At 53.4% G+C, this 27,902-nt stretch overlaps 12 protein-coding genes across 12 annotated transcripts; 6 read left to right on the forward strand and 6 right to left on the reverse strand.

Moving 5' to 3' along the window:
* Positions 1-331: 331 nt before the first annotated feature.
* Positions 332-1,343, reverse strand: BO82DRAFT_428728 (uncharacterized protein). Its single transcript, XM_025640466.1, has 2 exons — positions 961-1,343; positions 332-888 (listed from the first exon to the last, which is right to left on the reverse strand). Exons 1-2 carry the CDS (start codon positions 1,064-1,066, stop codon positions 749-751), a joined length of 246 nt encoding a protein of 81 aa, XP_025496479.1. The 5' UTR covers positions 1,067-1,343; the 3' UTR covers positions 332-748.
* A 1,388-nt stretch (positions 1,344-2,731) lies between these two features.
* On the forward strand, positions 2,732-4,792 carry BO82DRAFT_380407 (MFS general substrate transporter). The gene is made up of 8 exons (XM_025637756.1): positions 2,732-3,169; positions 3,242-3,259; positions 3,310-3,566; positions 3,624-3,820; positions 3,883-4,073; positions 4,110-4,115; positions 4,188-4,435; positions 4,532-4,792. Exons 1-8 carry the CDS (start codon positions 2,877-2,879, stop codon positions 4,786-4,788), a joined length of 1,467 nt encoding a protein of 488 aa, XP_025496480.1. The 5' UTR covers positions 2,732-2,876; the 3' UTR covers positions 4,789-4,792.
* A 524-nt stretch (positions 4,793-5,316) lies between these two features.
* Positions 5,317-5,655, reverse strand: BO82DRAFT_273104 (uncharacterized protein; the record flags this gene model as incomplete). The annotated part of the gene is made up of 1 exon (XM_025631042.1): positions 5,317-5,655. A coding segment is annotated over one exon (339 nt), but the record flags the coding sequence as incomplete, so codon positions are not given.
* A 2,972-nt stretch (positions 5,656-8,627) lies between these two features.
* BO82DRAFT_418729 (uncharacterized protein) lies at positions 8,628-9,821 on the forward strand (the record flags this gene model as incomplete). The annotated part of the gene is made up of 2 exons (XM_025640085.1): positions 8,628-9,111; positions 9,167-9,821. 2 exons carry the CDS (start codon positions 8,628-8,630, stop codon positions 9,607-9,609), a joined length of 927 nt encoding a protein of 308 aa, XP_025496482.1. The 3' UTR covers positions 9,610-9,821.
* On the forward strand, positions 9,736-10,594 carry BO82DRAFT_273586 (uncharacterized protein; the record flags this gene model as incomplete). Its single annotated transcript, XM_025631062.1, has 2 exons — positions 9,736-10,026; positions 10,091-10,594. The coding sequence occupies 2 exons, from the start codon at positions 9,736-9,738 to the stop codon at positions 10,592-10,594; spliced, it is 795 nt and encodes a 264-aa protein (XP_025496483.1).
* Positions 10,595-10,671: 77 nt separating this feature from the next.
* Positions 10,672-11,943, reverse strand: BO82DRAFT_361118 (TauD/TfdA dioxygenase family protein; the record flags this gene model as incomplete). The annotated part of the gene is made up of 3 exons (XM_025636803.1): positions 10,672-10,846; positions 10,896-11,422; positions 11,500-11,943. 3 exons carry the CDS (start codon positions 11,941-11,943, stop codon positions 10,672-10,674), a joined length of 1,146 nt encoding a protein of 381 aa, XP_025496484.1.
* Positions 11,944-12,576: 633 nt separating this feature from the next.
* On the forward strand, positions 12,577-16,980 carry BO82DRAFT_326461 (putative FAD dependent oxidoreductase; the record flags this gene model as incomplete). Its single annotated transcript, XM_025632920.1, has 17 exons — positions 12,577-12,713; positions 12,759-12,884; positions 12,934-13,207; positions 13,261-13,407; positions 13,462-14,243; positions 14,752-14,957; positions 15,026-15,083; positions 15,143-15,281; positions 15,339-15,417; positions 15,489-15,675; positions 15,748-15,853; positions 15,920-16,044; positions 16,104-16,148; positions 16,210-16,313; positions 16,367-16,422; positions 16,478-16,593; positions 16,755-16,980. 17 exons carry the CDS (start codon positions 12,577-12,579, stop codon positions 16,978-16,980), a joined length of 2,913 nt encoding a protein of 970 aa, XP_025496485.1.
* Positions 16,981-17,275: 295 nt separating this feature from the next.
* BO82DRAFT_350532 (uncharacterized protein) lies at positions 17,276-18,867 on the reverse strand. The gene has a single exon (XM_025634179.1). The coding sequence runs from the start codon at positions 18,722-18,724 to the stop codon at positions 17,615-17,617; it is 1,110 nt and encodes a 369-aa protein (XP_025496486.1). The 5' UTR covers positions 18,725-18,867; the 3' UTR covers positions 17,276-17,614.
* A 2,097-nt stretch (positions 18,868-20,964) lies between these two features.
* On the reverse strand, positions 20,965-22,266 carry BO82DRAFT_273456 (cobalamin-independent methionine synthase II family protein; the record flags this gene model as incomplete). The annotated part of the gene is made up of 2 exons (XM_025631056.1): positions 20,965-21,932; positions 22,008-22,266. 2 exons carry the CDS (start codon positions 22,264-22,266, stop codon positions 20,965-20,967), a joined length of 1,227 nt encoding a protein of 408 aa, XP_025496487.1.
* A 131-nt stretch (positions 22,267-22,397) lies between these two features.
* BO82DRAFT_418755 (ceramidase) lies at positions 22,398-24,066 on the reverse strand (the record flags this gene model as incomplete). The annotated part of the gene is made up of 7 exons (XM_025640087.1): positions 22,398-22,967; positions 23,073-23,190; positions 23,246-23,530; positions 23,611-23,754; positions 23,826-23,886; positions 23,945-23,957; positions 24,011-24,066. The coding sequence occupies 7 exons, from the start codon at positions 24,064-24,066 to the stop codon at positions 22,814-22,816; spliced, it is 831 nt and encodes a 276-aa protein (XP_025496488.1). The 3' UTR covers positions 22,398-22,813.
* A 304-nt stretch (positions 24,067-24,370) lies between these two features.
* Positions 24,371-25,748, forward strand: BO82DRAFT_380414 (NAD(P)-binding protein; the record flags this gene model as incomplete). Its single annotated transcript, XM_025637757.1, has 3 exons — positions 24,371-25,171; positions 25,257-25,619; positions 25,674-25,748. The coding sequence occupies exons 1-3, from the start codon at positions 24,578-24,580 to the stop codon at positions 25,746-25,748; spliced, it is 1,032 nt and encodes a 343-aa protein (XP_025496489.1). The 5' UTR covers positions 24,371-24,577.
* A 430-nt stretch (positions 25,749-26,178) lies between these two features.
* BO82DRAFT_371181 (cytochrome P450) lies at positions 26,179-26,831 on the forward strand (the record flags this gene model as incomplete). Its single annotated transcript, XM_025637248.1, has 2 exons — positions 26,179-26,456; positions 26,516-26,831. 2 exons carry the CDS (start codon positions 26,179-26,181, stop codon positions 26,829-26,831), a joined length of 594 nt encoding a protein of 197 aa, XP_025496490.1.
* Between the last annotated feature and the right edge of the window lie 1,071 nt (positions 26,832-27,902).

The following is a 27,902-nucleotide window of genomic DNA, read 5'->3' on the forward strand; positions in this document are numbered from 1 at the left end:
TTGTTCACAGCTCAGGCTTCATATGTAGGAAGGGACAATGCTGTTGTCAAAGTGATGGATGGATGGACGAGTGATGATCAGACCACCTTCGCCTACAATCAGTGACTATGGCATGAGCAGCCACTGACGCAGTCCGGTGGGATCCAATGGATGGGTTGGGTTTGGAGTATAATACTGTCGTGTGTGCCTGTTCGGTGTGCTGAGCCCTGGACCTGGCCTATATTGCCTACTTGCGACGCCTATCCCTGTCGTACACCGCGAGCGCATTGGCTGCATCCAACCCAACCGAAGTAGCAAAAGGGACATGAATTCTGAAGTCTACCGGGGGTCAGGCTGTAGTCCACGCTGAACCTGCCTCAACCCTCCCTCCCTGAGGCTGGCGGGCTGACGCTCTTATCGAGCAGTGCCCCTCTCTTTTCGACATTTATCTTTGTGAATCTGACTCATAAGATTTATGATGCTAAGATGATACTAGGCAGTAGTAGTAACTAAGTACACCTGAAGTACTGTGTTCCAAGTCCTTGGCCCCTCGATAAAAATAAACAAAACCCTCCTAAACGCCGGTAGGTAATCACCTGGAAAATCCCGCCCTCAAAAGCCTCCCTCAATAAATGGAATGATTGGTTCGAAAGCAAATGTGACTGGTGTCATCGAAAGTACGAAGTCCGACTGTCTCGGACAGCTAGACTCGATCTGCTGAACCCCCTTCCCTTCCCTGCGAAAGTCGCGTGAGGTGAACAAAAAAGGTCTACTTTAAGTGTCGCATGTAGCGTAGGGTAAGGTAGATGGCGCCCATGGTTGTATAGGCCGCACCGCCTGCGGCAATCCAGACCGGTCGGTGAACGGTAAACGAAGTCTGAGCGAGCTGGTATCTTGTTCTTCGCTTCTCTGGATGAACGGGTTAGATACCTTGGCTCCTCGCACCTTCACTTTAATCAAGTTGTTGTTGTTGTGTCCTACCTGTATTGAGGAAGCGGTTGCGCAGAGTCGCCAGCTGCTGTCTGGAGTATGCACCAAGGGTGGATCCAGCAGACGAGAGTCCCTGGATGATCTGAGGGGTTGACATCTTCAAAATTGCGAGGGTAGATGAATTGTTTGATGAATATGAGGATGAGAGGGAGAAAGAGCTGTGAGTTGTAGGAAGGAAAGTCAAGATCCACAAGCTCTTTCAACTGTGTTGTGTCGACAGAGGTGCTGGGTGACACAAGGTTTATATGTCCTTCGTCTCGTCACCAGAAACGCGGGGTAGTCACGAGAGGGTGTGCGATGCAGCACAAACAGCTGGGAACAAATACCACTGCCCGGCCTTTATCCCTGCTCTGCGATGATCTGGATGATTGGATGGATGGGTGGTTATTGGTTGGCGTTGATGGTCCGGGGTCGACGCTGGCGCTGATGTCGCCCCTGGAACCGACCGCCGGTTGAGCTCCCCTCCTCCCGTACGAGTGACAAGTAACCTTACTGCGCGACCAGATGCCCCCCAGGCACTGCTGCCATAAGGTGTTTGGATGGGCTGATTGACGCTGGGGTGGCGTTGTTGTTTCCAAGGGTATCTCAGGCCGAGTTGGGCAGCCGCTGATTCGTAGACCTTCTTGCTCCCACCGCGATGATCAGTCTACTTATGCATATGAGCGCTATAGAGGGGCGGGATGAGCGGGTGTGGTAATTAGAGGATGGTTGAGACATGAAGTGTGCCAGGCTGCCTCGGCGTATAGAGACATATTCATGCATGGTAATTGCATGTTGTCTTGATAGCAACCTGAAGGTGAATGTTCTTTGTCTTGTTCACCAAGTTCATCCAAACCGTATCATCATGAGCTACTGTGCTACTTGATAATAACCATCACCCGATCTTAATAGATAGATACAAGGATGAAGATGTATTGTAGATGCAGCGTGGTAAGGCTTGGAGAAATGAACCGGCTTGGTGTACTGTACCTGCTACAGCACGTTGGCCCATGGTAGTACAGACTACACGCTGATCTTAGTTACTAACAACAACCACTGTAAAATTGATGATTCCACCAAGGCTCACTCGCATTTGGTCTTGTCTCTCTGTCCTTATGTTTTGATCGAGATGAAGTGACTTACCTCCGCTACTTCTATGTATACCTCGGGTGTCGCTCTCCCAGGTCCGCGCCATCTCTTCTCATCGATTTTGCTTTCAGGCCTCATGTTCGTGACCTCAGCTGAGATGGCCGTTCGGACTATGTCACTATTCATATCTTTTAGTCCGGCGTCGCCTAGAAACTGAAGCACTCCCCCTATCGAAACAGAGATCTAGAGTCAAGTCGTTACGGCAGAGTTCCTGAAGCCATGGTGACACATTTTCGCTCAAGCCACATTCTAGTGTGGTTAGAGACTTAAATTTCTGGACAATGATGCCCTCACGTAAAGTCCCCAAATGCTTGATTTATCAGTATACAGGGCTGATGTGGATGCCAGCGGTCTATACATTATGGAAGAAGCTCTTGTCAGCCACGGAAATTGTGCACCCATTGCAGTGCAGCTGACTCAGCGCATACCTACTTCTTTTCCCGGGCTTCCGGAATTACCTTCCGTAACGCATTTCGAGGAGCTCTCTAAATCAGGTAAGTAGATAGAGAATATGATGAAACTGTCGTCAACCTCCCTTCCCTGGTTTAGCTTTTGCTAGCGCTGGAGCGCGCGTCTGATCTCCCTATGAAGCAGCGAGCCCCACTACCCCGCTAACGTATCATCACAGTCGGTACGCCAACCGGGTCGCTGTTGCGGGCTGTTCCGATTCAATCAACCTGGACGCCGAAACATAAACCCAAGCATTTCTACCCGAACGATGTTATCGACTACTTCCGTTCACATACACGCTTGTTGACGTTTTCCAGGACGAAGAAATCATGTCTCAATCTCTCTTTATCGCTCAGACCACAGTCCCGGTCGTAGATTTGCGTGACTGGAGTCTATTGTCTCAACACACATCGCGTCCTCGAACCTCCCTGTCCGAGCAGCAAGAATCAATCAACAGTACCCAAGATGGGCGAGCGGCTACACTGTCGCGAACCAGAATGGTGATTCTTATCACGACCCTCACTGGCATCATGTTTGTTGGAAGCATGAGCAGCGGGCTTTCGACTATCGGACTACCTGTAATAGCAGCGGATTTGAAACTACCAGATAACCTATTAATGTGGTAAGACTTTATGGACCTAGATGTTTGAAAACGGGCTCGGGTATCTGACAAGAGCATATATGATGCTACTAGGCCGGTATCGGTGTACCAGTAAGTGGTCTGTCTCCGTCGTAGGTAATCCATTGCTAAGCACGCCGCAGTCTCGCGAACGGATGCTGCCTGCTTCTAGTAGGGTCTATGGCAGACCTCATGGGGAACCGGATGATCACTTTACTGGGCTGTCTTCTTCTCGCCGCTTTCATTCTAGGATGCGGGGTAGCAGAGTCTGGGATCCAGCTGATCCTATTCCGGACCTTTCAAGGCATCGCAACTTCAATGTGTCTTCCCACAGCTTTTAGCATTTCGACACAGACCTTACCAATGGGGAAGCCAAGGAACATCGGCTTCGCTTGCCTGGGTCTCGGACAGCCTCTGTGATTTGCGGTCGGGCTTGTGTTTGGGGGTGTTTTCCAAGGATCCTCACTAGGGTGGAGATTCGGTTTCTATCTTTGCGCCGGCGTTACAGGAACTCTCATGATTATCAACTACTTCAAACTTCCAGTGGATGCCGCCCGCCAACCCATCACCTTGCGCAGGCTAAAGAGCAGAGATCGACTGGATGGGCATACACCTTTCAAGCTCTTGCTTAGGAATCATCTCCTATGTCTTCGCGTATGTACTATATACATCTAGCACGCTTAGTGGTGGCCGGAGCCTGCTAACAACGTTCAAAGTATATCTCGGACAATCCATCCAATGCCCACAAGGCTCAGAATATCGCCCTGCTTTGCTGCGCGGGCGCCATGATTCCTGGGTTTTGGGTCTGGATGGGCAGACGCGAACGGGCGGGAAAACCTGCTTTGATCCCAACTCATCTGTGGAAGAATACGGCATTCTTGTCTAAGTGTGTTATTGTTCTTTTCTCGTAGGCGGTGCTGAACGGTGTGGAAACCATTCTCAGTCTCTTGTAGGTTGGTCCCAGACGACGGCAGCCCCATCTGCACGTTGGGATCAATTGTCCCTAATTGTCATCGCGCAGCTTTCAAGAATTTCAAGAGCTATCGGGCTTTCAGTCTGCTCTTCGCTTCCTACCGAATGTCTTCATCGGAGTTCTCCTGAACCTGGGAACAGGTCTCTTAGTTCACTGGGTCCATGCAAACCACTTAGTGCTTGTGAGCTCGCTACTCAGCGCTGGTTCTCCCTTGCTCATGGCCATCATTGACCCTCAATGGTCCTGGTGGTATTGCGCTTTCTGGGCGGTCCTGCTAAGTCCGCTATCGGCCGATGGTAAGCCTCGAAAACCTCTCTTTCCCTCCTTGCTCCCACAATCATAAGTCCAAACCTGCGACCAATTTTCTAACGGGCCCTGGTACATCTACAAAGTGATCTTTACCATCGCCAACCTGATAGCCGCGGACGCTTTCACTCCCCAAACGCGCGGCCTGGCGGGCGCCGTCTTCAACACGATCGCGGAGTTCGGCACCTCGCTGGGTCTCACCATCTTCGCCTTCATCTCCGCGGGGGTCACGCGGGATCCCTCGATCGTGGACAAGCAATCTCCGGAGGCACTCATGGTTGGCTACCGCGCCGTCTTCTGGACGTGCTTTGGGCTAATGCTGGGGGCTTGTGGTGTCGGATAGTGGGGGCTGCGGAATGTTGGGCGGATTGGCTTAAAGAGGGAGTGATGGACCGGCTGGGGTTGTTCCAGGTTGAGCTTTGTAGCGCCGCGTGTTAGTTGTCACGGAGGGCCCAGAGCAGACGGACGCTGGAACATCTTTTGTTTCTCCTTTGACAGATGGCAACGAAACAGCCATTATCCATTCTAAGCACGAGTGAATAGTAACTTGAAAACTTTGCTTCCTTTCGCGGGTCCAACAGGATAAAATGGAAGGGCAGCAAATGAAAGCACAATAGAAGAGTCTCGATGATTACCTGATACCAGGATGAAGGAGATCGTCAGTCAATAGTAGATTAGAAAGTACCAGTCGCTCTATCTAATGGACATGAACGAAGAGACCTAGACTCTCGATGGCCGACCTCAGTAAAAATCAATCTCCTTCCACCACAAATGATGTATTGCACGCATTGCACCCAACCTCGTACATGAAGAGACCACAGATTTCCTTTTCCCCTCCACTCCCTTCTCGGTAACATAAAATCCACCTTTATCAGAAGTTGTTGACTCCACCAGAGGCACAATGGGCAAAGGATAGCAGCGGGCCACAGTACGCATTGGAGTTAAAATACGCCGCCTTGCCCAGTTTCAGGTAGCCTTCGTAGGTGCCGCCATGGTCCAGAGACAGACACTGCGTGCCGCACATCTTGTCATTATCCACGGTTGTCAGATAATGGTAGAGAGCGCCGTGGATCGTCTCCTGTTGGGCGGTCGTGTCACAATTGCGGCCGGTGGTGTAGTACTTGTATGACCAGCCGTCAATGGTGCCGCTGCTCGTGGCGCAGGCCGCCACCGCGGTGATCTTTTCGCAGACCGTCACGGGGGTTCGAGCCACTAGCGACGACGTGGTAGCAGTGGTGGTGATGGTGCTCAATCACAGGCAGCTGTCCTCAAGATGCAGACGATACCACGAATCAGGCAGTGGCTGGCCGTTGATGAGCTGGCCATCGGTAGCAGAAGAGAGGGAAGATGGTTGAGATAGCGTGACACCATAGAATGTGTTTAACGTCAGGATCGACGCCGCGAGAAACCGCATAGTACCAGCAGATGGAGGAGACCAGGATTCCAGATATAGAAAGACGAGACACGAAGGCAACACGATCCATGAATTCGTGTTCTTGGAGGAGGATTTTGATGTGAAAGAAGGATTGATTGAGCCACAGACGAAGGTGAGAGCACCCTTTATATAACCATTTATTTTGACTTGGAGCTCTGCAGTATGATATTGTTGACGTGAGGGCTCGGCCGAAGACAGCGATGTATAGGAGAGTCGCTTGTATGGAAAAGGCTTAGATATGTCTTACAACACTTATCTAGCATCTTGATAGCTCGCTTAGAAGTGACGTCTCTCACAAGATAGCTCCATACTAGTGAAGAACTAGAATCATAGGCTTCATATTTCCTGCGGTAGTACAGGGCCCAGTTTTGTCTTTCTCCACTGTGCCTGTTTGGCAAAGGTAACAACCCAACAGCACCAGCGGAAGCTCGTCATCTTGTTTCTTTTGTTTCGTCCCCGTTTGTCATATTGTAGGGACCTGATTGAACTCCGGCTCAATGCCGTAGGAGAGTCTCGATTGCCAGCTCAAGAAAAGTATAGTAGGACCTAGCTAGATTCTGAATCTTCAGATTTGCTGGTGCCTAAAGCTTGCCTACAGCTGGCGCGAGGTTTCTGAGATATGTGGATATACACTAAGTCGATTGCCGAGACCGCATCGCAGCATTGGCTCGGAACCACTCCCCGCTACGAGACGGCGGCACTACGGAAGACCATTGCCGCCACAAGGCTTAACTTATTCTGCCAATTGAATCATCGGCTAGGACTCCGTGAGCGAGAACCTGTGTCCCAGCTACTTGAGAAGTAAGAGAATCGATTGGCTGAGACTGATTTCTTCTATACTTACGGAAGACTATTGCGGCCACTCGGCAAATAGAAAATCTGCCGGCAAAATTATAAGCAAAAGATAAAACCCCAGTAACCCTAATGATAAAAGATGATTTCAGATAGTTTTTGATAAAGAACCCTCAGAACAATTCTTTTAACCCCAGAAAATCTAAAAGATCCTAATATAAAAAGAGGCTGAGTTGGTTATATAATTTAAAGGGCTGTTTTAGCGGATAAAAAGAAAGGGGGGGTGGAGGGGCAGGCGATAATAAAAAAAACTAAAAAATAATTTAAAAAGTACTTTGATTATATAGGCCCTGGAAGCTGGAGGGGATAGCAGCAGAAAAAAAGGTAGAAAAAAAAGCAGCAGAGAAAAAGGCGGCAGAGAAGAGGACTTAGTTATAGTAACTATTTTAGTAGATGGTTACTACTGCGGTAAGGATATTTAGTAAGAAAAATTCCATTTGCCGAGTAGCCGCAATAGTCTTCTGTATATACTCTGAGCAGACCCTTACCAACTAGCGCCACGCTTCTGTCCAGGGACTTACACCTGAAATTGCTCACAACCTACTTCCATACTCATCCTGTTAAGATCTCGTGAAGACAAGCAGCCAATCAGTACTTGGTGAGATTTATTCAGCCTGACTATTGCATACAGAGGGCACTCATTTTACAGTAGCCATATCACACTTCTTCATCTGGTCAGACCTCCCATCGCCTGAACCGTCAGAGAAAAAGATTCTTGCCTTAAGCTGGAGAACAGCTGGAGAATACTACAGCTTCAGATTGGCTGGAGGAAGTCCCACTTGGTGCAATGCTTGTTGAACTCGTCGCTTCGTCGCCCCACACCACCACAATCATAAAATCGCGCAAATTTGGGACGTCACTGGGGATAAGTATCTTCGCTGTTCTAAGCCCGGATAATACAGGGACTTTTTTCTAGGATCTCCGGAAGTACCGAGCTTCGGCTTTGGGCATGTGCTGAGGGCTTGTAGTGTTGTAGGATAGAGGTTGCGGGAAATTAGTAGGAATGGGTTGAATAGGGAGTCATCGACTAGGTCGCATTCTGAAGTGTGCCGCGTGTTGGTTCTGATAAAGACTCAGAGGCTTTGTTAGCATGGCGGATGAGCGAGTCAGGGTCCTTTCAAAGAGTTGAGCCATGCTTAATACTGAATTGAACGAAACACAGCGGCAATAGTAAAATGGAGATTATGAATTGCTCCATCGAAACTGAATCGGTTACAAGGCGAGAGATTGGTAGAAAAGTCCGATGAGGTGTCGAAACGGAGCTCCTGTTCAGAATGTGACCGTTGAGAGTGTTGACTGAGGACATGATCGGTCTGCACTATGTGATGCTATTTTAGAATCAATCCCAGACCATGTAGTTGAAGTATCACCCCATATTTTCATACTACTACACTTGTACAAATCAGGATAGAGGATTAAGAAATTATTCATATGTTAAGCTTGCATTAGAAGACATTGATAATGACAGAATTGAACGAGGCCCTCAATAGAGAAGCCAAAGCTTGATGGGATTAGCCTTTTATGAACAATAAGCTCTCCAGCCGAGCTCCATTTGGGATGAGTGGTGCATGTAATGTGGTCTAAAATAGTAGTGGGCACATGCATGAGGAGCTGATGCATTATTGCTTTGCTCCCCAGGTCGAGATTAGACGTAGGGCAAAGAGCTGGTATTGGGCTCGACTTTCTGCTACTTAGTCAACAACCTTGCCTTATACCCATATTGTCCAGGAACATATCTGCTGTGTAACTTTCATTTGAACCTCATATCTCTTCAAGTCCTTCCAGCTCGTGGTTTTAATCTCTTCTGTGTCCTTACTAGACCGCTCACATTGAACGCTAAGGCTACTTTGCAAAGCAACTGATCGAGGACAATCACATGTTCTCTATATTTCACAATGGTTCGATATTCTCTAGGCGACCAACCTATATCACTCGAGCTTTCTGATATCACAAGGAAAGAGTTGGACTTGACCGATTCCTCTTTCTTCTCTGCCAACTCAGAACGTCGCCTGCCTACAACAGCTGAGGTGAGAGCCTTGTCGAAGGACATCGGTATCGTTCCCAAGCCCGTTCCTATAATATACGAGGACCTCGGCTTGATTGTTAAATTTGGCTCTCATACCACAGTCACCGAGGCACTGAATCTTTGGATGATCAAAAAGGTGTTTGGCGACGACATACCCGCTCCTGAGGTCTTCGGCTGGCGCGTCGATGACAAAGGGTATGTTTTTATATACATGGAGCTGATCAAGGGCCCTAGGCTTGGGGATTGTTGGGATCAGCTTAGTAAGGCAGAAAAAGTTGCGATGAAAGATCAACTTTCTCGTATCATGGAAAGACTACGCAGCCTTGCCCAGGATCCATCGGACAAGTTTATCGGTCTGATTCAAGGCGCTACATGAATCGTCAAATCAGATGACTTATATCTCTTTAGGCTCGATCGATCACGGACAGTTGTTAGACTACGTGTTTATTGATCAACCGAAAACTGGCCCCTTCCCAAGCATCAAAACCTTCAATGACTGGTTCGCTCTTTTACACCAACTACGGTTTAAGCACAAATACGACGACCCCAACCGATGCTTGCTGCCAGATAACGGGGAGATCAAGCTGACACATTGTGATCTAAACCGGCATAACATGATTGTCGCATCTACTAGTCCTGCTCGGCTTGTCCTTATAGCCTGGGAGCAGGCGGGCTGGTACCCAGATTACTGGGAATATTGCAAGGCTCTTTACACCTGCTTCATGGGAACTGAGTGGCATACCGACTATATCGATAAATTCTTGCAGCCTCGAACGGACGTGTACGATGTGTTTTCTGAGTACACAATGGCTATGGGGGCCGGTTTGACCTGCACTAAAAATATCACTTAAAACCATAGCATGTGCCCGCACTGGTTGACGATAAGATAAGCATCACGTGGCTGCAGTCTTATCCGGCCGACCGATGGAAGAGCCTGGAGACTCTCCAATTCCTCCTTCGCCCGCTGCCCTCCGAGAATGGCCACCGCAGGCACTAGCCGAACACTTACGAAGCAAACAGGTACTCCAGACTACGATGATCCAGTCTTCTGGGATAATAAGTTCTCTAGTGGCCACGATGTGGGCGAATGGTTGAACCCAGGCGAACCGCTCATCGACGTGGTGATGTCGCATCTGGACCGACGCCCCGCGCTCGATGAGCCAGCGCCCTCACCTCGTGCCTTGCACCTCGGACCCGGTATTTCGAAGCTGGGATCAAAACTCTGCGACGAGTTCACAAAGCGTGGCTGGTGTGGGAGTCAAATACTGGTTAGTTGTGAGCGGCCCCTGCATTCGTTTGACACCATAAACTTACTCGAAGCTGTTGCGACAGAACGTCGATTTCTCCTCCGAGGCCGTCCGCATCGGTCGCGAAATGGAGGCCACCAAGGAACAGTCGCAGGCGATGCACTGGATGCAAGCCGATCTGCGGTCTTGGGATGACGTCTCCAGGACGATCCCGTACGGTCCCTTTGATGTGGTATTTGACAAGAGCACCAGTGATGCGATCGCGACGGCGGCGCCCTTGACATTCCCTCCCGCTTCTGAAGCATCGAACACATGCCTGACTATCCGGCAGATCGTGGAGGAATCTGGAGAGATAACATTGTCGCCGGTGGAGGTATTGGCTCTGCATCTCGCGCCTTTGACGCGGAAAGGGGCCATCTGGGCCACGATGTCCTACTCGACTATGCGCTATGATAATTTGCCCTACTTGGCTCGATACTGGAACTTGGCTTCTCGGACTCCATTGAAGGCCCCGAAAGGCGAGACCTCGTCCTTTGCTCATACGCCGGATGTCTTCCACTGGCTCTATATACTCGAGCGGAAATGCTAAATTCAAATGCATTTCATGGATTCAAAGCGGGTGTAACGATCCACTGCTTTATCATATTCATTCTTGGTCCCTTATCCTCAGTTATTTACCTTGGCTAGTTCCTCCTTCTCGGCATTGTCCAGCAAGCCCAAACTCTCTCTGCGGGTCGGTGCCTTCGGGTCAAAGAACGGCTTCTCCGCTAAGGAAGTGACTCGAGTGCCGTGCCTTGGTTCAGTGCCCTCATAGTCCCAGCTGGCGTTATGAATGGTAATCCTGCAAGCTGTTAGTCTCGGCTTAACTTATTGAATGTAGGGCAACTGACCGATTGTCCCAAAGAACACTCGTTTTAGGGCTCCACTTGAACCTCACTTGGATGTCAATGTTCTTCTCAAACACGTCAAACAAGTAGCCCAGAATGAGATCGCTCTCGGCCTTATCAAGGCCTACAATACGGTCGGTCATTGCTCGATTCACCCAGAGCGCCTTCCAGCCGGTCGCAGGGTGGACACGAACCAAGGGGTGTTCACGTTCGACATACTTGGGGCCCTGCTCCGGGTGTTTGCGATCTAGATAAGGGTGTGCAGACCGGTAGATCGCAGTTCGACCGTCGATGATCTTCCGAAACGCGGGCGACAGCTTTTCGTACGCCGCGTAACCACTGGCCCAAAGAGTGTCTCCTCCAATACTGGGGATTGTGTCGTTGTGTAGATGAGTCACGCCCGCGGGCTGACGCTCGTGGACAAGATCTGTATGCCAGCGGGAGGCACCTCCGGGGTTGCGAAAGTTTGCCGGGCGCTCTGTTGCTTGCAGAGCAGGCCAGATTACTGTCACGCCAGGAACCCCAGGCACCTGCGGCACTTGAGGCTTAAATACGCAGACCGATATTAGCCCCCCGCTCCGTAGTCATGGGATGCTCAGATGCTTACATGGACCTCAATCTCGCCGAACCACTCGCCTAGCTCCTTCTGTTGCTGGGGCGAGATGTCCTGATCCCGGAAAAAGACCACGCTGCGCTCCGCAATCAGAAGGCCTAGCTCGTCTTTCTGCTGGTCGGTGAGGTCCTTTAGTTGTAGGCCTACTATCTCGGTTCCGATGTGCCTGGTCAAGTGAATCACCTCCTTGGCGGCGGACAAGAGCGCTTTCTTCTCTGGATCCGCTCGGCTACCCGGGTCCACATGTTCGCGGTCATAGTCGCGGATGCTGTAGACATCGTCCAGATACAAAGGACGAGACGGCCGATAAGGATAGCCCTCTGAGAGATCGATTCCTGCTTTCTCCAGGCGTTCTTGGCTTGCCGGTGGGAGCGGGAGGGTTTGCTTCAACGGTTCCGCCACATCGACAATCCGGGGGTCAATCGGTGCTGGAGCCATGGGTACGATTTATTTCGAATGATTCAGAACTTATTTCCTGGGACCTAGTTTAGGTCTTCGCTACAGCTACTGCTTTTGATGTCCGTTATTTAAGTCATTCAGCTGGATATTCCCCCAGACATAGACCGCGCAATGCCCCCGGCAGTGAGATCACATCATCGTTGCACGGCATTGCGCCTTTACATCTCACTCGTCCTACGAGCAGGAAGTCTTGGGATCTATGCTCAGAAACCCCTCTTTTCTGTCCTCTTCCCCTCATTTCAGTCAGTGCTTATCTCTTCCAGCCGAACCTCCCAACACGCACAGGTCTCCACTCGGCAGTTAGCTCAGGAATCACCATGCAGGGATACGATGGCCTCATCATAATGCATTTGTAATGCATCCAACACCCTTATCTGGTTGGCCAATTCCACCATCGTGGACCGGGGCGCTGACGTTCGAGCGACAATCGGCACAAGGACAATTTGGACGTTCGCTTCGGTCCAGTGAGTGGGACTATTACACCTTATGCGCCTGAGATAGCGTTAGCGATATGGGCCCATGAACCGTACTTTTAATGACACCGTATACGACCATCGCTCGAGAGAATGGTGAAACTTACGCAAACCTGGGCCCTTCGCTCTCGACAGCACCATGACTCGCCAGATCCAACACGTCGCTGTCATCGGGGCCGGCATCAGCGGCGTCACGTCTGCAGGCCACCTGCTGGCTGCGGGCATCAATGTCACCGTCTTTGAGCGGAACCATGCCGCGGGTGGTGTGTGGTATGTGTGTTTTGTTTCGGTGGGCACAGAGCTCTGTTGACCGAAGTATAGGCTCTACGATGAGCGGAAGCCTCTTGAACCGAACTATCCGGCTATGAAACCCTCTATATCCGAGAGGCACAGGGAAGGCGAACAGGCGGAGGAGGATACGCTGCCGCTAGAGCATGCTCCTCCTGGGTAAGTCTCGCCATTCGTGCTGTAGCTGTGTTGGTGCTGACGGGGATAGGCCTTGTTATGTCGGCCTGAAGAACAATGTGGAAACGACGTTGATGCGCGTGAAGCTCAATTCCTGGCCAGAGGGCACACCGGAGTTCGTCAGCCACACGGTAATGAAGGAGTATATTCAAGACACGTCGAGAAAGGCCGGAGCCGATGGCGTCACTATCTATGGGGCGCGCGTGACCAGCATCAAAAAAGACGGGCATAAGTGGCATGTCACCTGGTCGAGTCTGCGAGAAGATGGAGAATCGAAGAGAGTAAACGAACACGAGGAGACAGCTGTGAGTCTTGTAACTGGGGTGTGGAAGAACGTGGTACTGATGTGCATGTCCAGACATTCGATGCGGTCATCGTGGCTTCCGGTCACTACCATGCGCCTCGCGTGCCGGATATTCCAGGGCTTTCAGACACAAAAGCCAGATGGCCCACGCGCATTATCCACTCAAAAGGCTATAGAAAGCCTGAAGTATATAAGGACAAGGTAGGGCTCTTAATCACAGACATTCAAAACGAACAGTATTGATCTTTGCACCAGAACGTTCTTCTCATTGGAGGCGGAGTATCCTCCACCGACGTGGCCAAAGAAATCGGCCCTTTTGCTAAGCGGGTCTACCAAAGCACGCGGAATGGCATTTTCGACCTGCCATCCAGCATCCTTCCTGAAAATGCAGCCAGAGTTGGCGAGGTGGAGCGCTTCGAAATTACCGACAAGAATGGAACAGTCTCCGACGACCAAGCGCTTCCTCTGAACATCCACCTCAAGTCTGGTCAGAAACTCTGCGAAATCGACGATGTGATCATTTGCACTGGCTACCATATCACCCTGCCCTTCCTGCCGGAACTCCACGACGATGCGACACCAGCCGAGAAAGCGAATGGGACGATCCTTGTTACCGACGGAACGCAAGTGCACAATCTACACAAAGATATCTTCTACATCCCGGATCCCACTCTCGCTTTCGTGGGCGTCCCCTACTATACAGCGACTTTTACCTTGTTCGAGTTCCAGGCAATTGTCGTCGCGAACGTGTTCGCTGGGATCGCTCAAGTTCCGTCGGAGGGTGACATGCGGGAGGAGTATGCCGAGAAGATCAGGACGAAAGGCAGCGGCAAGACGTTTCACTCGCTCAAAGATATCGAGGAGGTATATGTGGACGATTTGATGGGCTGGATCAACGAGTACAGAGAGAAGCGCGGGTTGCCTGCTATTGACGGCCATACTGAGACCTGGCATGCGGCCAAGGCGATCCAGCGCGAGCGAGTCAAGGGCTTGATTGGCGGGGGGAGCTCGAGACGAGATAGTGGCGTTGGCGAGCAGTGGATTTCCTGTCATTAGGCCGCAACCTTAGATATTGGTAGAAATAGAGATTTCAGCCTAGCGCATAAAGCCGAAGTAGGGTCTACGCCGGGGCCAACTCTTGGTCAACGCACATAATTTGCATCGTCGATGACGAGCTTCCACCACCCTGTGACAACCAGTGATTCATTTCTTCCCTAACGCCTTAGGCCTCCCGCATGATTCTTGAAAAGCACGAATTTCTTATCGCCGAGAGACCTGAGCGCTTACAGGCTGGCATACTCCTGCACGAATGGCGTAAGTGGGGTAAATAATGATGACTCAGTTGTGGTGTATTGTCTCAGCTCCGATATCGTTGCGAGCGGGGGTGGAGCTCGCTGCTGGATGAAGTTGTCTGTCACTAAAGTTCAATCGGAGAAGAATGTGCCATGCTGCTTCTCATAGTAGTCATATGGGCTCATAAGGATCAGATGTCATATCATGCAAGCGACTTCCATACCTCCTATGTTCTTCGAAGCTCGCCGCCAGGGATCCTCAGACCAGCACGACAGCTGCAATGGCTCCCTTACCAGCTGTAGTAGACGAGAGTGCCATCTCCACACCTGGACCCTTTGTTCAACAAGCACCGAAGCGCAAATGGGTCAGCTACATCTGGGACACCTTCGACAAGTCGCCCGAGGAGCGGCGACTGCTATTCAAGCTTGACACGGCTATCTTGACTTTTGCATCTCTCGGTGGGCTTCACACAACATATCCCATCAAATATTACCTACCAGTCCTAATTGAACTTCTTGGTTCTCAGGCTACTTCATCAAGTACCTCGACCAAGTGAACATCAATAATGCCTTCGTCTCCGGGATGTCCGTACACAACCCTAAACATCCACACCCGTAATCCAACCTCGACTAACGCCCACCAGGAAAGAAGACCTCGGGCTATACGGCAACCAACTGAACTACATGCAAGCCTGCTGGACGGTGGGCTACGTGATCGGCGAAATCCCGAGTAACATGCTGCTCACGCGGGTGCGCCCTCGCTACTGGATCCCCGCCATGGAGGTTTGTCCTGTTCTACCCTGCTTTCATCTTCCGTCTCCGGTTCTAACAATACGGCAGCTCCTCTGGACAATCTTAACCTTCTCACTCTCCCGGGCCAAAACTCCAACGCACTTCTACGTCCTGCGCTTCTTCATCGGTACTTTCCCCTTCCTTTACTTTACCCCAGCGCACCCGCAACCAATCTAACTCAAGATATCGACCCAAAAGGCCTAGCAGAAAGCTCCTTCTACCCGGGAATGCAATATATAATCGGATGCTGGTACCGGAAAGACGAGCTCGCCAAGCGATCGTGCATCTTCCACACGAGCAGCGGGATCGGGAGTATGTTCTCGGGGTACCTGATGGCCGGGGTGTACCGGCTGGGCGGGAGGGGTGGGTTCAAGGGGTGGCAGTGGTAGAATCCCCGAATTAACCCCTTTTTCCAGCATAATGAGTAGACTTAGGAAGGGGAACTCACGAGAAATAGGCTATTCCTCGTCGACGGGATCATCTCCCTCCCTGTCGCGCTGAGCGGGTTCTTCGTCCTACCGGACGTGCCGGAGATCTCAGAGCCGTGGTATTTGTCTCGTGAGGTGAGACTCTCCATCTGCCTCTAGTACAGCGTATGATGAGGATGATAACTAATACTCCCGGCAAAGGAGGTGAAACTCGCGCAGAAACGAATGCAGCTCGAAGGCCGCCAGAACCGGCAGCCGTACACCAAGGCCAAGCTGAAGAAGATCTTCGGCTCGTGGCATATTTACATGCTGACGCTTGTGTACATGTAAGCCTTACAGCCCGAATTGATTGTCGAGGACAGCGAGTGATAACCCGTAATATCAGCACGTTCAACAACGGGGCAGCAGGCGCGCAGCCTGTGTTCCAGCAGTACGTATCCCTGCCCTGCGTCCTACCCAGCGAAGCGAAAGACATCCCTGATGAGAGATAGATTCCTCAAAGCCTCCACGCACCCCAAGTACACGATCGACCAGATCAACGCCTACCCGACGCTCACCTCGGCCGTCCAGGTGGTCACCACCCTGATCTACGCGTGTAAGTCTTCAGCCCGCTGCTACTGGGATAGGATTATGCTAAGGAATGTGCAGGGACATCCGATACCATTCTCCACGGCAAACGCTGGCCGTGGATAATCTTCGGCGGAGTATGACCCCCGGCACCCCACACACGCCCCCAAGGAGGCAGCTGACCCCCCAAAGTGCATAAATATAACCTGCTACGTTTCCCTCGCGATCTGGGATATCCCCGTGGGCTGGAAGTGGACCTGCTATATCCTGTCCGGCGCGGGGTTCGGGTTGAGTGGGTTGTGTATGGCGTACGTCCTTGCCTTTGCCTTTGCCTTACGCTTTCTACTGCTTATCCGTCCCCACACACGCGCCCTCCCCCCCCCCCCCCCCTCAAACGAGGGTTTTTCTGTTTTTAGTTTTGAGAATTCTTTTGCGGGCTCTGGATAAGACAAGCTAACAAAAGAGCTAGCTGGGCCCACGAGATCTGCACGGCCGACAACGAAGAACGCGCCCTCGTGGTCGGGAGCATGAACGAGATGGCCTACGTGTTCCAGGCATGGCTGCCGCTCGTCGTGTGGCAGCAGGTCGATGCGCCGCGGTACCGGAGCGGGTTTGTGGCGGCCACGGTTATCTCGGGGCTGTTGATTGTGGTGACTGCGGGGACGGCGTGGTTGCAGGTGTGGGAGGAGAGGTGAGTTGGCTTTTCTGCCGCGGTCTTAGGTGTGAGGTAAGGCCATGCTGATTTTGCTCGTCTGGTAGGGCGAAAAGTGTGGTTGGGAGTTTGAAGGGGGAAGAAGGGAGTAGGGCTCGTTTGGGGGGGGTTGGGTCTTTGGATGGGGAGGGGCGTGAGGATTTGGGTGGGGAGCTTGAGCGGGAGGGGTTTGTTGTCAAGGATTAAGAGGTAGTACCTGGGGTGGAGGGGTGGTTGGTTTGGGTATGTTGTATGTTGTTGGGAGTGGGTGTGCTACGTTGGAGGAAAGATCCGTTATACTCATGTTTTCCAATGTTTATTTTGGACGCGGGATATACACAACATGAGAATAAAGACAAGCTACAGTATAAATGCATAAGGTATAAACCCCTCAACTGGCAGAATCGTCTGATTCAAGCTGCGTAGTTGTTGTACTGTACATAATCCTCCATCGAGACGGTTCCCTGATCCCAAATCGCATGCGCAGACCGGCCCACGGTCTGTGCTCAACTGCACGCTTCCTCCACAAGTCTTGTCGATTAATCGAAGAACGGCGTTTGTAGAGACGTGTCACAGCCTAAACATCAACAGTCGAAGGAATGTATGCAGCCCGAGAAACATCTCCTAGCAGCACAAGCTTAGAAAGAGCCGGAAGCACCGGTGGGGGCAGCACCAGACGGAGCGCCCGAGGGCTCAGCGCCGGCACCACCGAAAGAGCCAGAAGGCGACGGGCCCTGACCACTGAAAGAACCGGAGGGAGAGGGGCCTTGGCCACCAACGGAGCCGGAAGGAGAAGCGCCACCGGGGAAACCAGACGGAGAAGCACCCTGGGCTCCGAAGCCAGAAGAGCCACCGCTGGCAAAGCCAGAGGGAGAAGCGCCCTGGCCACCGAAGGAACCAGAGGGGAAAGAGCCACCAACAGTGCCGGAGGGAGAGGGGCCCTCGGAAGAGCTGCTGCTAGAGTTGGAAGAGCCAACCTCGTGGCCCTGTCCGCCCTGTCCGCCCTCGTGGGAGGATCCCTTGGAGGAGGAACCCTGGTTCTGCTCGAACTGGCGGCGCTGGATCTTCTGCTCTGATTCAGAGGAAGTGTTATCCGAGGACTGGCCTTGCTCGTGGCTGCTGTGGCCGCTGTGGCCGCCGTGGTGGCCGTCACCCTGCTGAGGGGAGCCGGAAGGAGAAGCACCCTCGGGGAAACCGGAGGGCGAAGCACCACCAGGGAAGCCAGAGGGAGAAGCACCACCAGGGAAGCCAGAGGGAGAAGCACCACCAGGGAAGCCAGAGGGAGAAGCGCCACCCTGACCACCAAAGCCGCCAGAGGGAGAGGGGCCGTTGGGGAACCCGGAGGGAACAGTGCCTCCAAACGAGCCGGAAGGAGAAGCACCGCCGAAGCCACCGGAAGGAGCAGCGGTGGGAGCAGCGCCACCCTCAGTGAAGGAAGCCGGGATCTCGATCTGACGCTTCTGGTGGTCCTCAGGGCCACCGGAAGGAGCAGCACCGGAGATGGTCACAGAGGGGAATGCCTTACCGCCAGCGGGAGCATTGCCAGAATCACCGTGTCCACCATGTTGACCGAAGCCATCAGGGCCACCGGAGGGAGCAGGTCCGGCAGAGCCAGACGGCGGGGGGTTCTGGAAGGCCGCAGTACCGGTGGGCTGAACACCAGTCTGTGTAGGAGCCTGCTCGCCGAAGACGGGCAGGGCGGAGGTGTAGCCCAGGATACAGGCGATGGCAAATGCGGAGAGCTTCATCTCGTGAATTGGTTGTATGGGTGGGAGGGCAAAGTGACGGACAATTAAGAAGGTAAGAAAGTGAAAGGAATGTAGATTGAAGTTTTCTTCGTTGGAAAGGCAGGTACTGGGCGTTCAGATCAACTGAGCTGCTTGATTTTCAACGGTGAATTGGCTGGATGGAAGCGAGGTTTTATAGGACGCCGTTCACTCGCGCGTTCTGTGATACAAGAGTATCCATGCTGATCTCAACCCTCGTCATGTTCCTGAGCCGCCGACTTCGGGTGGCAGAACTCTGAGACGTTGACTGTTCGCGATAAATCATCAGGCGATTCTGGACCCAGAGACCCCGAGGGTGGATCAATCACGGCTGGCGCTGGACCCCCCACTCGACTAGTAATGTTGAAGCATGCCAGTGGGCCTGGGTCAGTGCGGGTGCGTCTAATCCCTAGAGACAGGGCTGAGGTTAGAGGAGTTTGGCCCGTGAGCCTTGGAGATATGCAAGAGTTGACGCGAAAAGGAAAGGAAAATGACGAGTGACGGTGGCTGAATCCACGTGTCGTCACTGGACACCCGCTGTTTCATCTTGGCTTTGCACTTTCTATTCTCTTTCCCTGGTAGCTTGTCCTCGAAATCAATTGCATTCTTGTCAAAACGTTATTGTGCGTGACTATGAACTCTTTGCAGGTCCAGTACAATGAAACCTCTGACAATCGCTGTGACTCGAGACGGACATGCTTTGTTGATGGTTCCTATGAGTTCAGATCGTCGGTGGAGGAGATCAACCTCGTCTGATAATCTCTGCCCAATGGTGGATCAACCATCCAGTCAAATACAGACCACAGCGGTTGCAGCTGTTCCGAATTGGTGGGTATGTGATGTCTACACGTACCACCTCAGCGGCAAGATTGAGCACCTTGGAATTGACTCACCCTAGTCTTCGACCTAGTCCTGCAGACTCAAGCTTGTATGCTTGGGCCCCACGTTACTATTTCCAGCAAGGATCGAAGCTAGGGGCCATTGACAATCGGTAAAAGCATACCACACCAGCCACAGATTACCAACGAAAATGTGATGCAGTGACAGTGGAAAACAGAAGACTGGGAAAGCTTGCGTCTCAAGATGACAGATGACAGGAGCCACTGCGGCAAGATGCTGACGTGGGCAAGATCTCTCTGACTCCTTGGCATGCTCTTCGATCCTCCGTACCTCCGTACTTTCTGCCACTCAAGGATAGGACTTGAGCTTGCAGCTGTCGCCAACGGAAGACCCTTGAGGGCCTTTTGAGGGCCTTGATCACTCGGGCGGCGCCTAGGTGCGGTCGCCAAGGTGACCCTGGATTTCCCGTGCGAGGACGGGACGGGAGATACTCGGGAAAACCGATGGAATAGGGAAATGGGTGTACTGTGTAGGGAGGAGCTTAAGCGAGTGGAACTGTAGGGTGTAGTGTATGGATGAAACCTGATTTGATGCGTGGCGGGAGAAGCTGGCGTGGCCCTTTTGCAGATCGGAGGGTCGGCGAACGCTCATTGGTGACGCCGTCCACGCGGCCTGAGGCTTTCGTCGGGATGTTTCACCTTATTTCTCTCAAGCACAAACTGCTTTCACTTCCATAGCAGCACGTCAACTTACCCTGCAAAAATCACTTGTTTGGACTAGATTGCAGATCTTGGCTTGTGACCCTGGTGCCGCCGATTCTGGGCCTTGGGTGCTTCCGCTGACACATCTACTTGTGGTTGTCGTAGTTGCCGCTTGTTAGCTTCAGGGGCGAGTCTACAGACCGTCTCCATTGCTTGGCCCGTGACCAGTGACCCGACCCTAACGACCCGCAATCTGCATCGAATGACACACATCAATTGAGTACATGGGGAGCTCTTCCCGAGGCATAGTCACTCAATCGGAACTTCTGGTGAAGAGACTAACCCTACTCCTCAATCAATCGTCATGGAATTAATCATCCCAGTTGCGGTGACGAGCGTAGGCGATTTCCGGACTGCAAGACTAACGTCCACGATAGCCGCTTCTGCACAGGAACATTTTCGAATGTCAATGGTTGCATTGAATTCATCATCCAAGGTCGGCTCAATGTCTTCCCCAATGCACTATATACATGCCGCCCGCAGTCCTTCTGGTTACGTCTGTTGAATACATATCTCGTGTCACATCGTCAAAATTTCCGTTCGCTGTTGAAATGCCCAGGAAAATATCCCATAACTCCTGCCCACCCTACCCCGTGGCCATATCGGTCAAGCCAGAATCCCCTAAGGCTGGCCCCAGATCTCGTCCGCGATCTCACGAACCAAAGCCAGCTTCTTCTTCTCATCCTCGAGGCTCAACGGGTAGCCGCTCTCGTGGGTGCTGAAGCCACACTGCGGGCTGACGCAGATACGCTTGAGAGCCTCCTCGCGGGACTCGCCGCTGCCCGCACTCACGAAGTCGGCGGCGCGGTAGACGCGCTCCTTCATGGCCTCCTTGTCCTCGAGGGCACGGAGCTTGGTGCTGATGATGCCGACAACGACGTTCTTATTCTGGGGCAGGAACTGGAGGGGCTCGAAGCCGCCGGAGCGCTCGTTGTCGTACTCGAGGTAGAAGGTGTGGACGTTGAGGTCCTGGAAGAGCTTCTGAGCGATGATATCATACGAGCCCTCGGCGAAGTGGCGGCCGCCGATGAAGTTGCCGCGGCACAGATGGATGCCCGTGTGGAAGTCGGCGGGCAGGTCGCGGAGGCAGTCGTTGTACAGCTGGATGTAGGCGTCCAGCAGGTCGTCGACGGTGCCGAGGTTGTCCGCGTCTTGCTCCCAGCCCTCGCGGAACGCGGTCGAGCAGAAGTAGGCCATCCCGGGATCGTCGAACTGCACGTTGCGCAGCCCCGCCGCGTACAGTGCCGCCAGCTCCGCCCGGTACACCTTGGCCACGTCGCGGAAGTACTCGGCGTCGTTGGCGTACGCCTCCGGGCTGTAGGCCTTGCCCTGCTTGTAGCGCATGTGGAACCAGGCAGGCGTGATCATCGTCAGCTTGATGGTGCCCCACTCGCTCTCGGGCAGGGCCTGCTGCACCAGCCGCAACTCGTGCAGGTTGGACACGGACTTCTCCGCGCTCCACGACAGCTTGGAGCCGGCGATCACCGAGTCGCCCGGCATCACCTTGCGGTCCTTCTCGATCAGGCTGACCACGTCCGGGTGGTACAGCCGGAACATCGAGGCCTCGGCGTCCTGCAGACGGACGGTTCCTGCAGCGTCAAGTCAGCCGTCGTTCTCTTCCTATGTCCTCCTGATGCAGTGATGGTTAGGGAGGAAGGTCATACCCTCAAACTCATCCCACATCTGCCCCCAAAACCGAGTCCGGTTGAACTCGCCCGAGGTGACAGCCTTGTAGCCCAAGTCCCGCTGCAGCTGGACCACGTCGCCGACCGTCTGCTTCTCGACCGCGTGCAAGCCCGCCTCCTCCTCGGACACGCCCGTCTCGCGGATCTTCTCGCGCACCTCCAGCAGGTTCTGAGGCCGGAGCAGGGAACCCATGTGTTCGGCCCGGAAGGGCGGGGCACTGTGCAATTGGAAGGACATCGTGACTCGGTTGTGGCTCTGTTAAACCTCTCTCAAGCTTGGTAGCACAAAGAAAGTGAGAAAAGCTGAATCAAGGGGGAAAACTGACAAGAAAAAGAAACAGGAAAACTGAAAATAGGAGAGAAAAGATGGGGAATCCCTGCTAGCCCTCGCGGCCCCGCATTGGTTTTTGCCATGTCCCTATTTGCCATGCGGGACCGGCTGTTGGCTGACGGTGGCGATCAACGTTGACCTTGCGTCTCGTCCGAGCGCGTTTCTTACACGTTTACCCTTTTGCGAGTGTTTTTCACATGGACACAAGCGTTGGCGGAGCTCTGTCTGGGGCCCCGCGGGTTTATTGTTCCAATTGTCTTGCAATTACTAATGCCCAGAGGAGGATGGCCACGGGCGATGAAGCTGGATTTTATGCCCAGTACAACTTGTGCATGTGGGGGACGGATGGGGCTATATGTGGGGGGTGGGGCTATATGTGGTGCTGCGAGATTACTCATCTCCATGCATAACCCACACAATGAGGCACAACTTGATGAGTTGGGGGACAGTAACCTCATTCCTTTGCCTTTGCTTCTGGTGTCTTGCTCACCAGTAAACTCAGCGGCCACGCCACAGACCTCTGTAGATCCGTGTGCTCCGCGCCAGAGACAAGATAGTCAATCACCGCGATAAAGGTGTAAGCGCCCACCCCGGTGAAGATATGCCACCTAAGCACAACCATCAGTCCGTCATTACTAGCAACAACCCTCACCACCGGTGACTGTGACTCCAAGTCATAGCTGAGGAATAGAAAGTCAGGGTAAGTTACTCACCACCCATGCAACTCCAACCCAAACGCCCACGGCACCCCTACCGCCGCCCGCCACCTCCGCAAAACCTGGCACACCCACCCATCCACCAGCCAGACAGCATACCCCACGTTGAATATCACTACCCCAGCCGTCCTCAGCATACTCATCCATTGACAAGATGGGAGCATACTCACCAGCCCCAAACCGCACTAACCGCCACAGCTCCGTCCTGGCCACAGACCCCCGGACCGTCCGCTGCTGGATCAGCTGCATCGTCCGCACCCCGATGGCCGTGACACTGCCTACAAAGCTCACCGCGTGGAGGACCAGCTCGTCCGTCGCGATATGCACGGCCGCAAGGCTCAGTAGCGCGGCCCCCAGCACCAGCGCCACGCGCGACGAGGTTCGTGCGCTGGTGTTGACGGTCAGCACGCGGTGGAGCAGCGGGGTCGTGGTAAGGAGCATGGAGAGGTCGTCCACTGTTTTGTCCCAGGTGGGGTGGTTAGTACTTCGCCACAGAAGTGAAAACTGTAAGCCGAGGAGGAATGGGGAGACGCACTCATCTGCGTGTGATATTTCAGGCTCATGTGGAACCCGGCGGAGCAGAGGCCTACGCCGATGAGGCCGTAGTATGGGACGAGACGGGCGAGGGAGGGGGAGGGATGGTGGGGGAGATGGCGGAGGCCGTGTAGGGCGTAGAGGACTGGACGGGAATTAGGTTTGGCCATGGCCATTTGGGGAGAGTCTCGCGAGGGTGTGGGGTGTGGGGTTTACTGTAGGTCAGGTTGGTGAGCGTGTTGATGAATTCGGCGATGTAGCGGGTCATGGTGTAATCCTGGTTGAGAAGGTTAGTGAAGGTGGTAGGATTGATTGGTGTTTGTGGTGATGGGCACCTCTTCGCAGAAACTGGATGGAGTTGTTAGCTCACCACTGAGAGGACGAGTTGAGTCGAGACTTACTTTGCATGGGACGTTGGCGGGCCCCAGAAGGAGTTTGTTGAGATTGGAGAATTCATTGTGATGGATATGTATAAGCGGATGGTAGTGCTTGCCAATCATAGGTTTACTGGGTAGTGAGAAATGTTGCGGGTAAACAGACAGCTTTATCAGTGTTCAGGCTAGGCAACAGTGAATGATCTTTGACTGAAAGCAGTAACCAGCTCTTTGTTTTTGGCAATCTCTGGATTCTCGAACCCTGTCATCAACTTTGTCGTCGTCTTACGTGAGATTTTCGGGAGAGGGGAACCTTGATTACGATCTCAATGCATCACGGATAACCTCTCTCAGCGGCGTCGAAGAAAGAAAACAACAAGTCTTGACAAAGTATTGAACATTCATACTTGCAGGTAGTATAATCTCGACAGTAACAAATGAGTATGAGTAGAAAATCGAACATTTCCAGAAACATATGGTACGACCAGCAAAAGCGGGGTACAAACCCATCAACCCCACCAAGCCCAACCCCAAACAAACTCTCAAACTTGAACGTGCCCACCCACTCAACAACCCCCTGCGTACAGAGACAATATGCCACCCACCAAAACAATCTGCATCATCGGCATCGCCGGCAACCAAGGCGCCTCCGTCGCCCGCCGCTTCCTGCAGGACCCAACCTTCCACGTCCGAGGCCTCACCCGCAATCCGCACAGCCCAACCGCTGAAGCCCTCACCCAGCAGGGCGTGGAGCTCATCCCCGCCGACCTCAACGAACCCGCCAGTCTTCTCCCAGCCTTCCAAGGCGCAAACATCATCTTCAGCGTCACCAACTACTGGGAGCCCTTCGCCAGCCCGGCGGGCCGCCAGCAGGCCGCCGCCGCCGGCATCTCGCCCCGCGAGCACGCCTACCGGGTTGAGCGCCAGCAGGGACAGAACATCGCCGACGCGGCGGCGCAGACGGTCGACTCGCTTGATCCGAACGGATTCATTGTCTCCACGCTGAGCCACGCGACGCGATGCAGCGGCGGCCGGTTCCGGGAACTGTATCATTTCGATGCGAAGGCGGAGGTGTTTCCTGCCTATGTCCGGGAGAGGTATCCCGCGCTGGCAGCGAAGATGTCGTCCGTACAGACGGGGTACTTTACCTCGAGTTATAGGTTGGTTCCGGGGGCGTATTTCGGGAAGGTAGGTTGTCCCCCTCCCCTCGAGAGGGCTAGGAGTTGGATTGCGGCTTGCATCAGAAGAAGCGTTGGCTGACTCGGGTATTTAGGGCAAGACGGAGAGCGGGGAGGATGTGTTTGAGATGACCTTCACCACGGCCCCGGAGGCGGTGGTGCCCCATCTCGATGTGCAAAGTGACTTAGGTGGGTTTGTCTATGCAGTGGTCCAGATGCCACCGGGGAAGAGTTACATGGCGTGTGGAACCAGGTGCAGCTGGGCGGAGTATATGAGGATTTGGGGCGAGGTGAACGCGGTGCCGGCCCGATATCGGCAGATCACGCTCGAGGAGCTCATCGGAAAAGCGCCCGAGCCGGAGTTTGGCCGCGAGGTGGGGGATATGTTCTCCTATTCGACGGATCCGGGATATGATGGGGGTGATGGGAGCTTGTTGACGGCGGAGGATATACGAAGGGTGAGATTTGTTGTCTGTCCGTGGATGTGGGGGTTGGACACTGACTTCTTTTAGACAGGAATTGATTGTCCCATGACAAGCTTGGAGGAATGGATCAGGAAGGAAGATTGGTCGACTTTTTTGGGTTGAGTATGTTGAGCTATCCTTCAGCATGCGACAGATCTAGCAAGCATTTGAATCGTAGACAGGAAGACTCTATTTGTTACGGGATAGAAAAAGACTGTTTATTGAGACTGTCAGGTGAACATTCACCTGCAAACAATGCGCGGGGACGAACGGAGCCAAGAATGCGGTCATAATTGTGATGGGGCTGTGAACGCAGGTTAGCTACAGTGGTGTCATAATTTGCAGGGCTTTTCGCAAGGTTCCACTGAGTCATGTTGCTATGATCACGAGCAAAGCATGAGATAGATTGTGTGACTTCTGGATGGTCCTCAAATTGAAATAGATGTGCTGTGGATGATGTAAGATGCAGGAAACTGACCCACCGGAGATCTTCGAAGGCATAACTTTAATTTTCCGCCCGGTCATCGGCAACCCCGTTTGCTTCATCTTATCAATGGCCGACACGCTGCTCGAGCAAACGAGCGACCGCGCCCTGCTCCGCGACGAGCTGATGAGCCTCCTCACCGCGGGCCGCGACACCACCGCCAGCCTACTCAGCAACCTCTTCTCCATGCTGGCGCGCCACCCCGACACGTGGCGGTGCCAGCGCCAGGAGATGGCCTTCCTGGCCGGTCGGCCGCCCAGGCACGAGCAGCTGAAGGAGCTGCAGTACCTACAGTGCTCTCTGAACGAGTCGCTGCGGCTGCATCCGCCCGTCCCGATCGGTGCGCGGTGAGCGGACCGGGATACGGTGTTGCCGGTGGGGTCTGGACCCCGTGCTGGTGAGCCAGGGCACGATGGTCCTCTACGATGTCTACTCCATACATCGGCGCGGGGGGCTCTATCTACGGGTCGGATGCGGCGGCGTTCCGGCCAGAGCGGTGGAAGGACGGGCTGCGCCCGGGCGAGTGGGCATTTTTGCCTTTCAGTGGCGGGCCCAGGGGCTGTTTGGGGCAGCACTATGCTTTGGCGGCGGTCGAGTATGTTACTGTAAGGCTGGGGCAGCGGTTTACTGGGTTGGAGGAGAGGGATGGGAGGCCCTGGCGGGAGGAGCTTGGGTCGACGCTGTCGTCGCGGGATGGGGTGTGGGTTGGTTTGAGGGAGTGAGGTTGTGGTTCTTGCCTTGGGTCTGCTTTTCTGATGACATGGAGATAGGATTGGTGTATATAGGCGGGACTGGATGCAATGTGTACCTGTTCGGAGGGAGGGTTTGTCTGTGTAACTCACAAAGACCTATCTCACCGTGTGCATGTGGTTAGGTGTAACCATTGATCGTTGATCAGACGGGCTGTACGCGCTGTACTCCACAATGTTCTGCTGCTGCTCGCAGGGTTTTATGAGGTTACGAAGGGCTGGTGTAGAGGCATATCAACATCCGAGCGTTGACGAGGATGGACTCATGTCTGCGGTATACACAAAAGTATTGAAGATTTTCTAAACCATAAAATCCAATCCTGACTCGTACAATCTAATGCTAATGCTAACAACAATGCTATGTGCCACCCTTTCACCCAAACGCCCAAGCACCAGCTACAACAACATCACTCCTGCCCTGCCGCCAAAAGCAAATTCATCACCCCCTCATGCCCATGCACCACCGCCTGGAACAGCGGACTCATGCCATTATCATTCAGAGAATCGACATTCACCTGCCCCGTCGCCAGCAACAGGCCCACAACCGCCTCATGACCCTTCCTTGCCGCCAACGACAGCGGCGTACAGCCCTCGTTATCCCGCACATCGACCTCCACCCCCTGGACCTTAAGCAACATGCGCACCGCGCCCTCCGCGCCCGTCTCCGCCGCCCATGACAACGGCGTGCGGCCCTTATCATCCCTCGAATTGACGTCCACCCGCTTTGTCTTTAGCAGCAACCGCACCGTCGCATCAAACAACGTTGCCGCCGCGCGCGACAACGGCGTCTGCCCATTCTCCCCACCCTTGGCATCCACCTCCGCGCGCCCATCATCAATCAGCACCTTCATGACGCGATGGAACCCGAACGCCGCCGCGTACCGGATGGCCGTATTCCCCGAGGGATCGCGGGCGTTGACCTCGATGCCCTCCTGCGCCAGCAGCAACTTGACGGCCTTGACGTTGTTCATGAACGCGGCGTGCAGCAGCGGCGTCAGGAGGTGGCCGGTGTTGACGTCGACGTGGCCGGACTCCAGCAGCACG

The sequence above is a fragment of the Aspergillus uvarum genome, assembly GCF_003184745.1.
Source record: "Aspergillus uvarum CBS 121591 unplaced genomic scaffold BO82scaffold_4, whole genome shotgun sequence".
Taxonomy (NCBI): Eukaryota; Fungi; Ascomycota; class Eurotiomycetes; order Eurotiales; family Aspergillaceae; genus Aspergillus; species Aspergillus uvarum.

Excerpts from the sequence above, each read along its gene's own strand:
- BO82DRAFT_428728 (XM_025640466.1), bottom strand. The coding sequence starts at position 1,066 with ATGTCAACCCCTCAGATCATCCAGGGACTCTCGTCTGCTGGATCCACC. Across the intron at positions 889-960 it reads CAACCGCTTCCTCAATACAG|AGAAGCGAAGAACAAGATAC; the intron begins GTAGGACACAAC and ends CCGTTCATCCAG.
- BO82DRAFT_380407 (XM_025637756.1), top strand. The coding sequence starts at position 2,877 with ATGTCTCAATCTCTCTTTATCGCTCAGACCACAGTCCCGGTCGTAGAT. Across the intron at positions 3,567-3,623 it reads CATCGGCTTCGCTTGCCTGG|GATCCTCACTAGGGTGGAGA; the intron begins GTCTCGGACAGC and ends GTGTTTTCCAAG. Across the intron at positions 4,436-4,531 it reads AAGTCCGCTATCGGCCGATG|TGATCTTTACCATCGCCAAC; the intron begins GTAAGCCTCGAA and ends ACATCTACAAAG.
- BO82DRAFT_350532 (XM_025634179.1), bottom strand. The coding sequence starts at position 18,724 with ATGAAGCTCTCCGCATTTGCCATCGCCTGTATCCTGGGCTACACCTCC.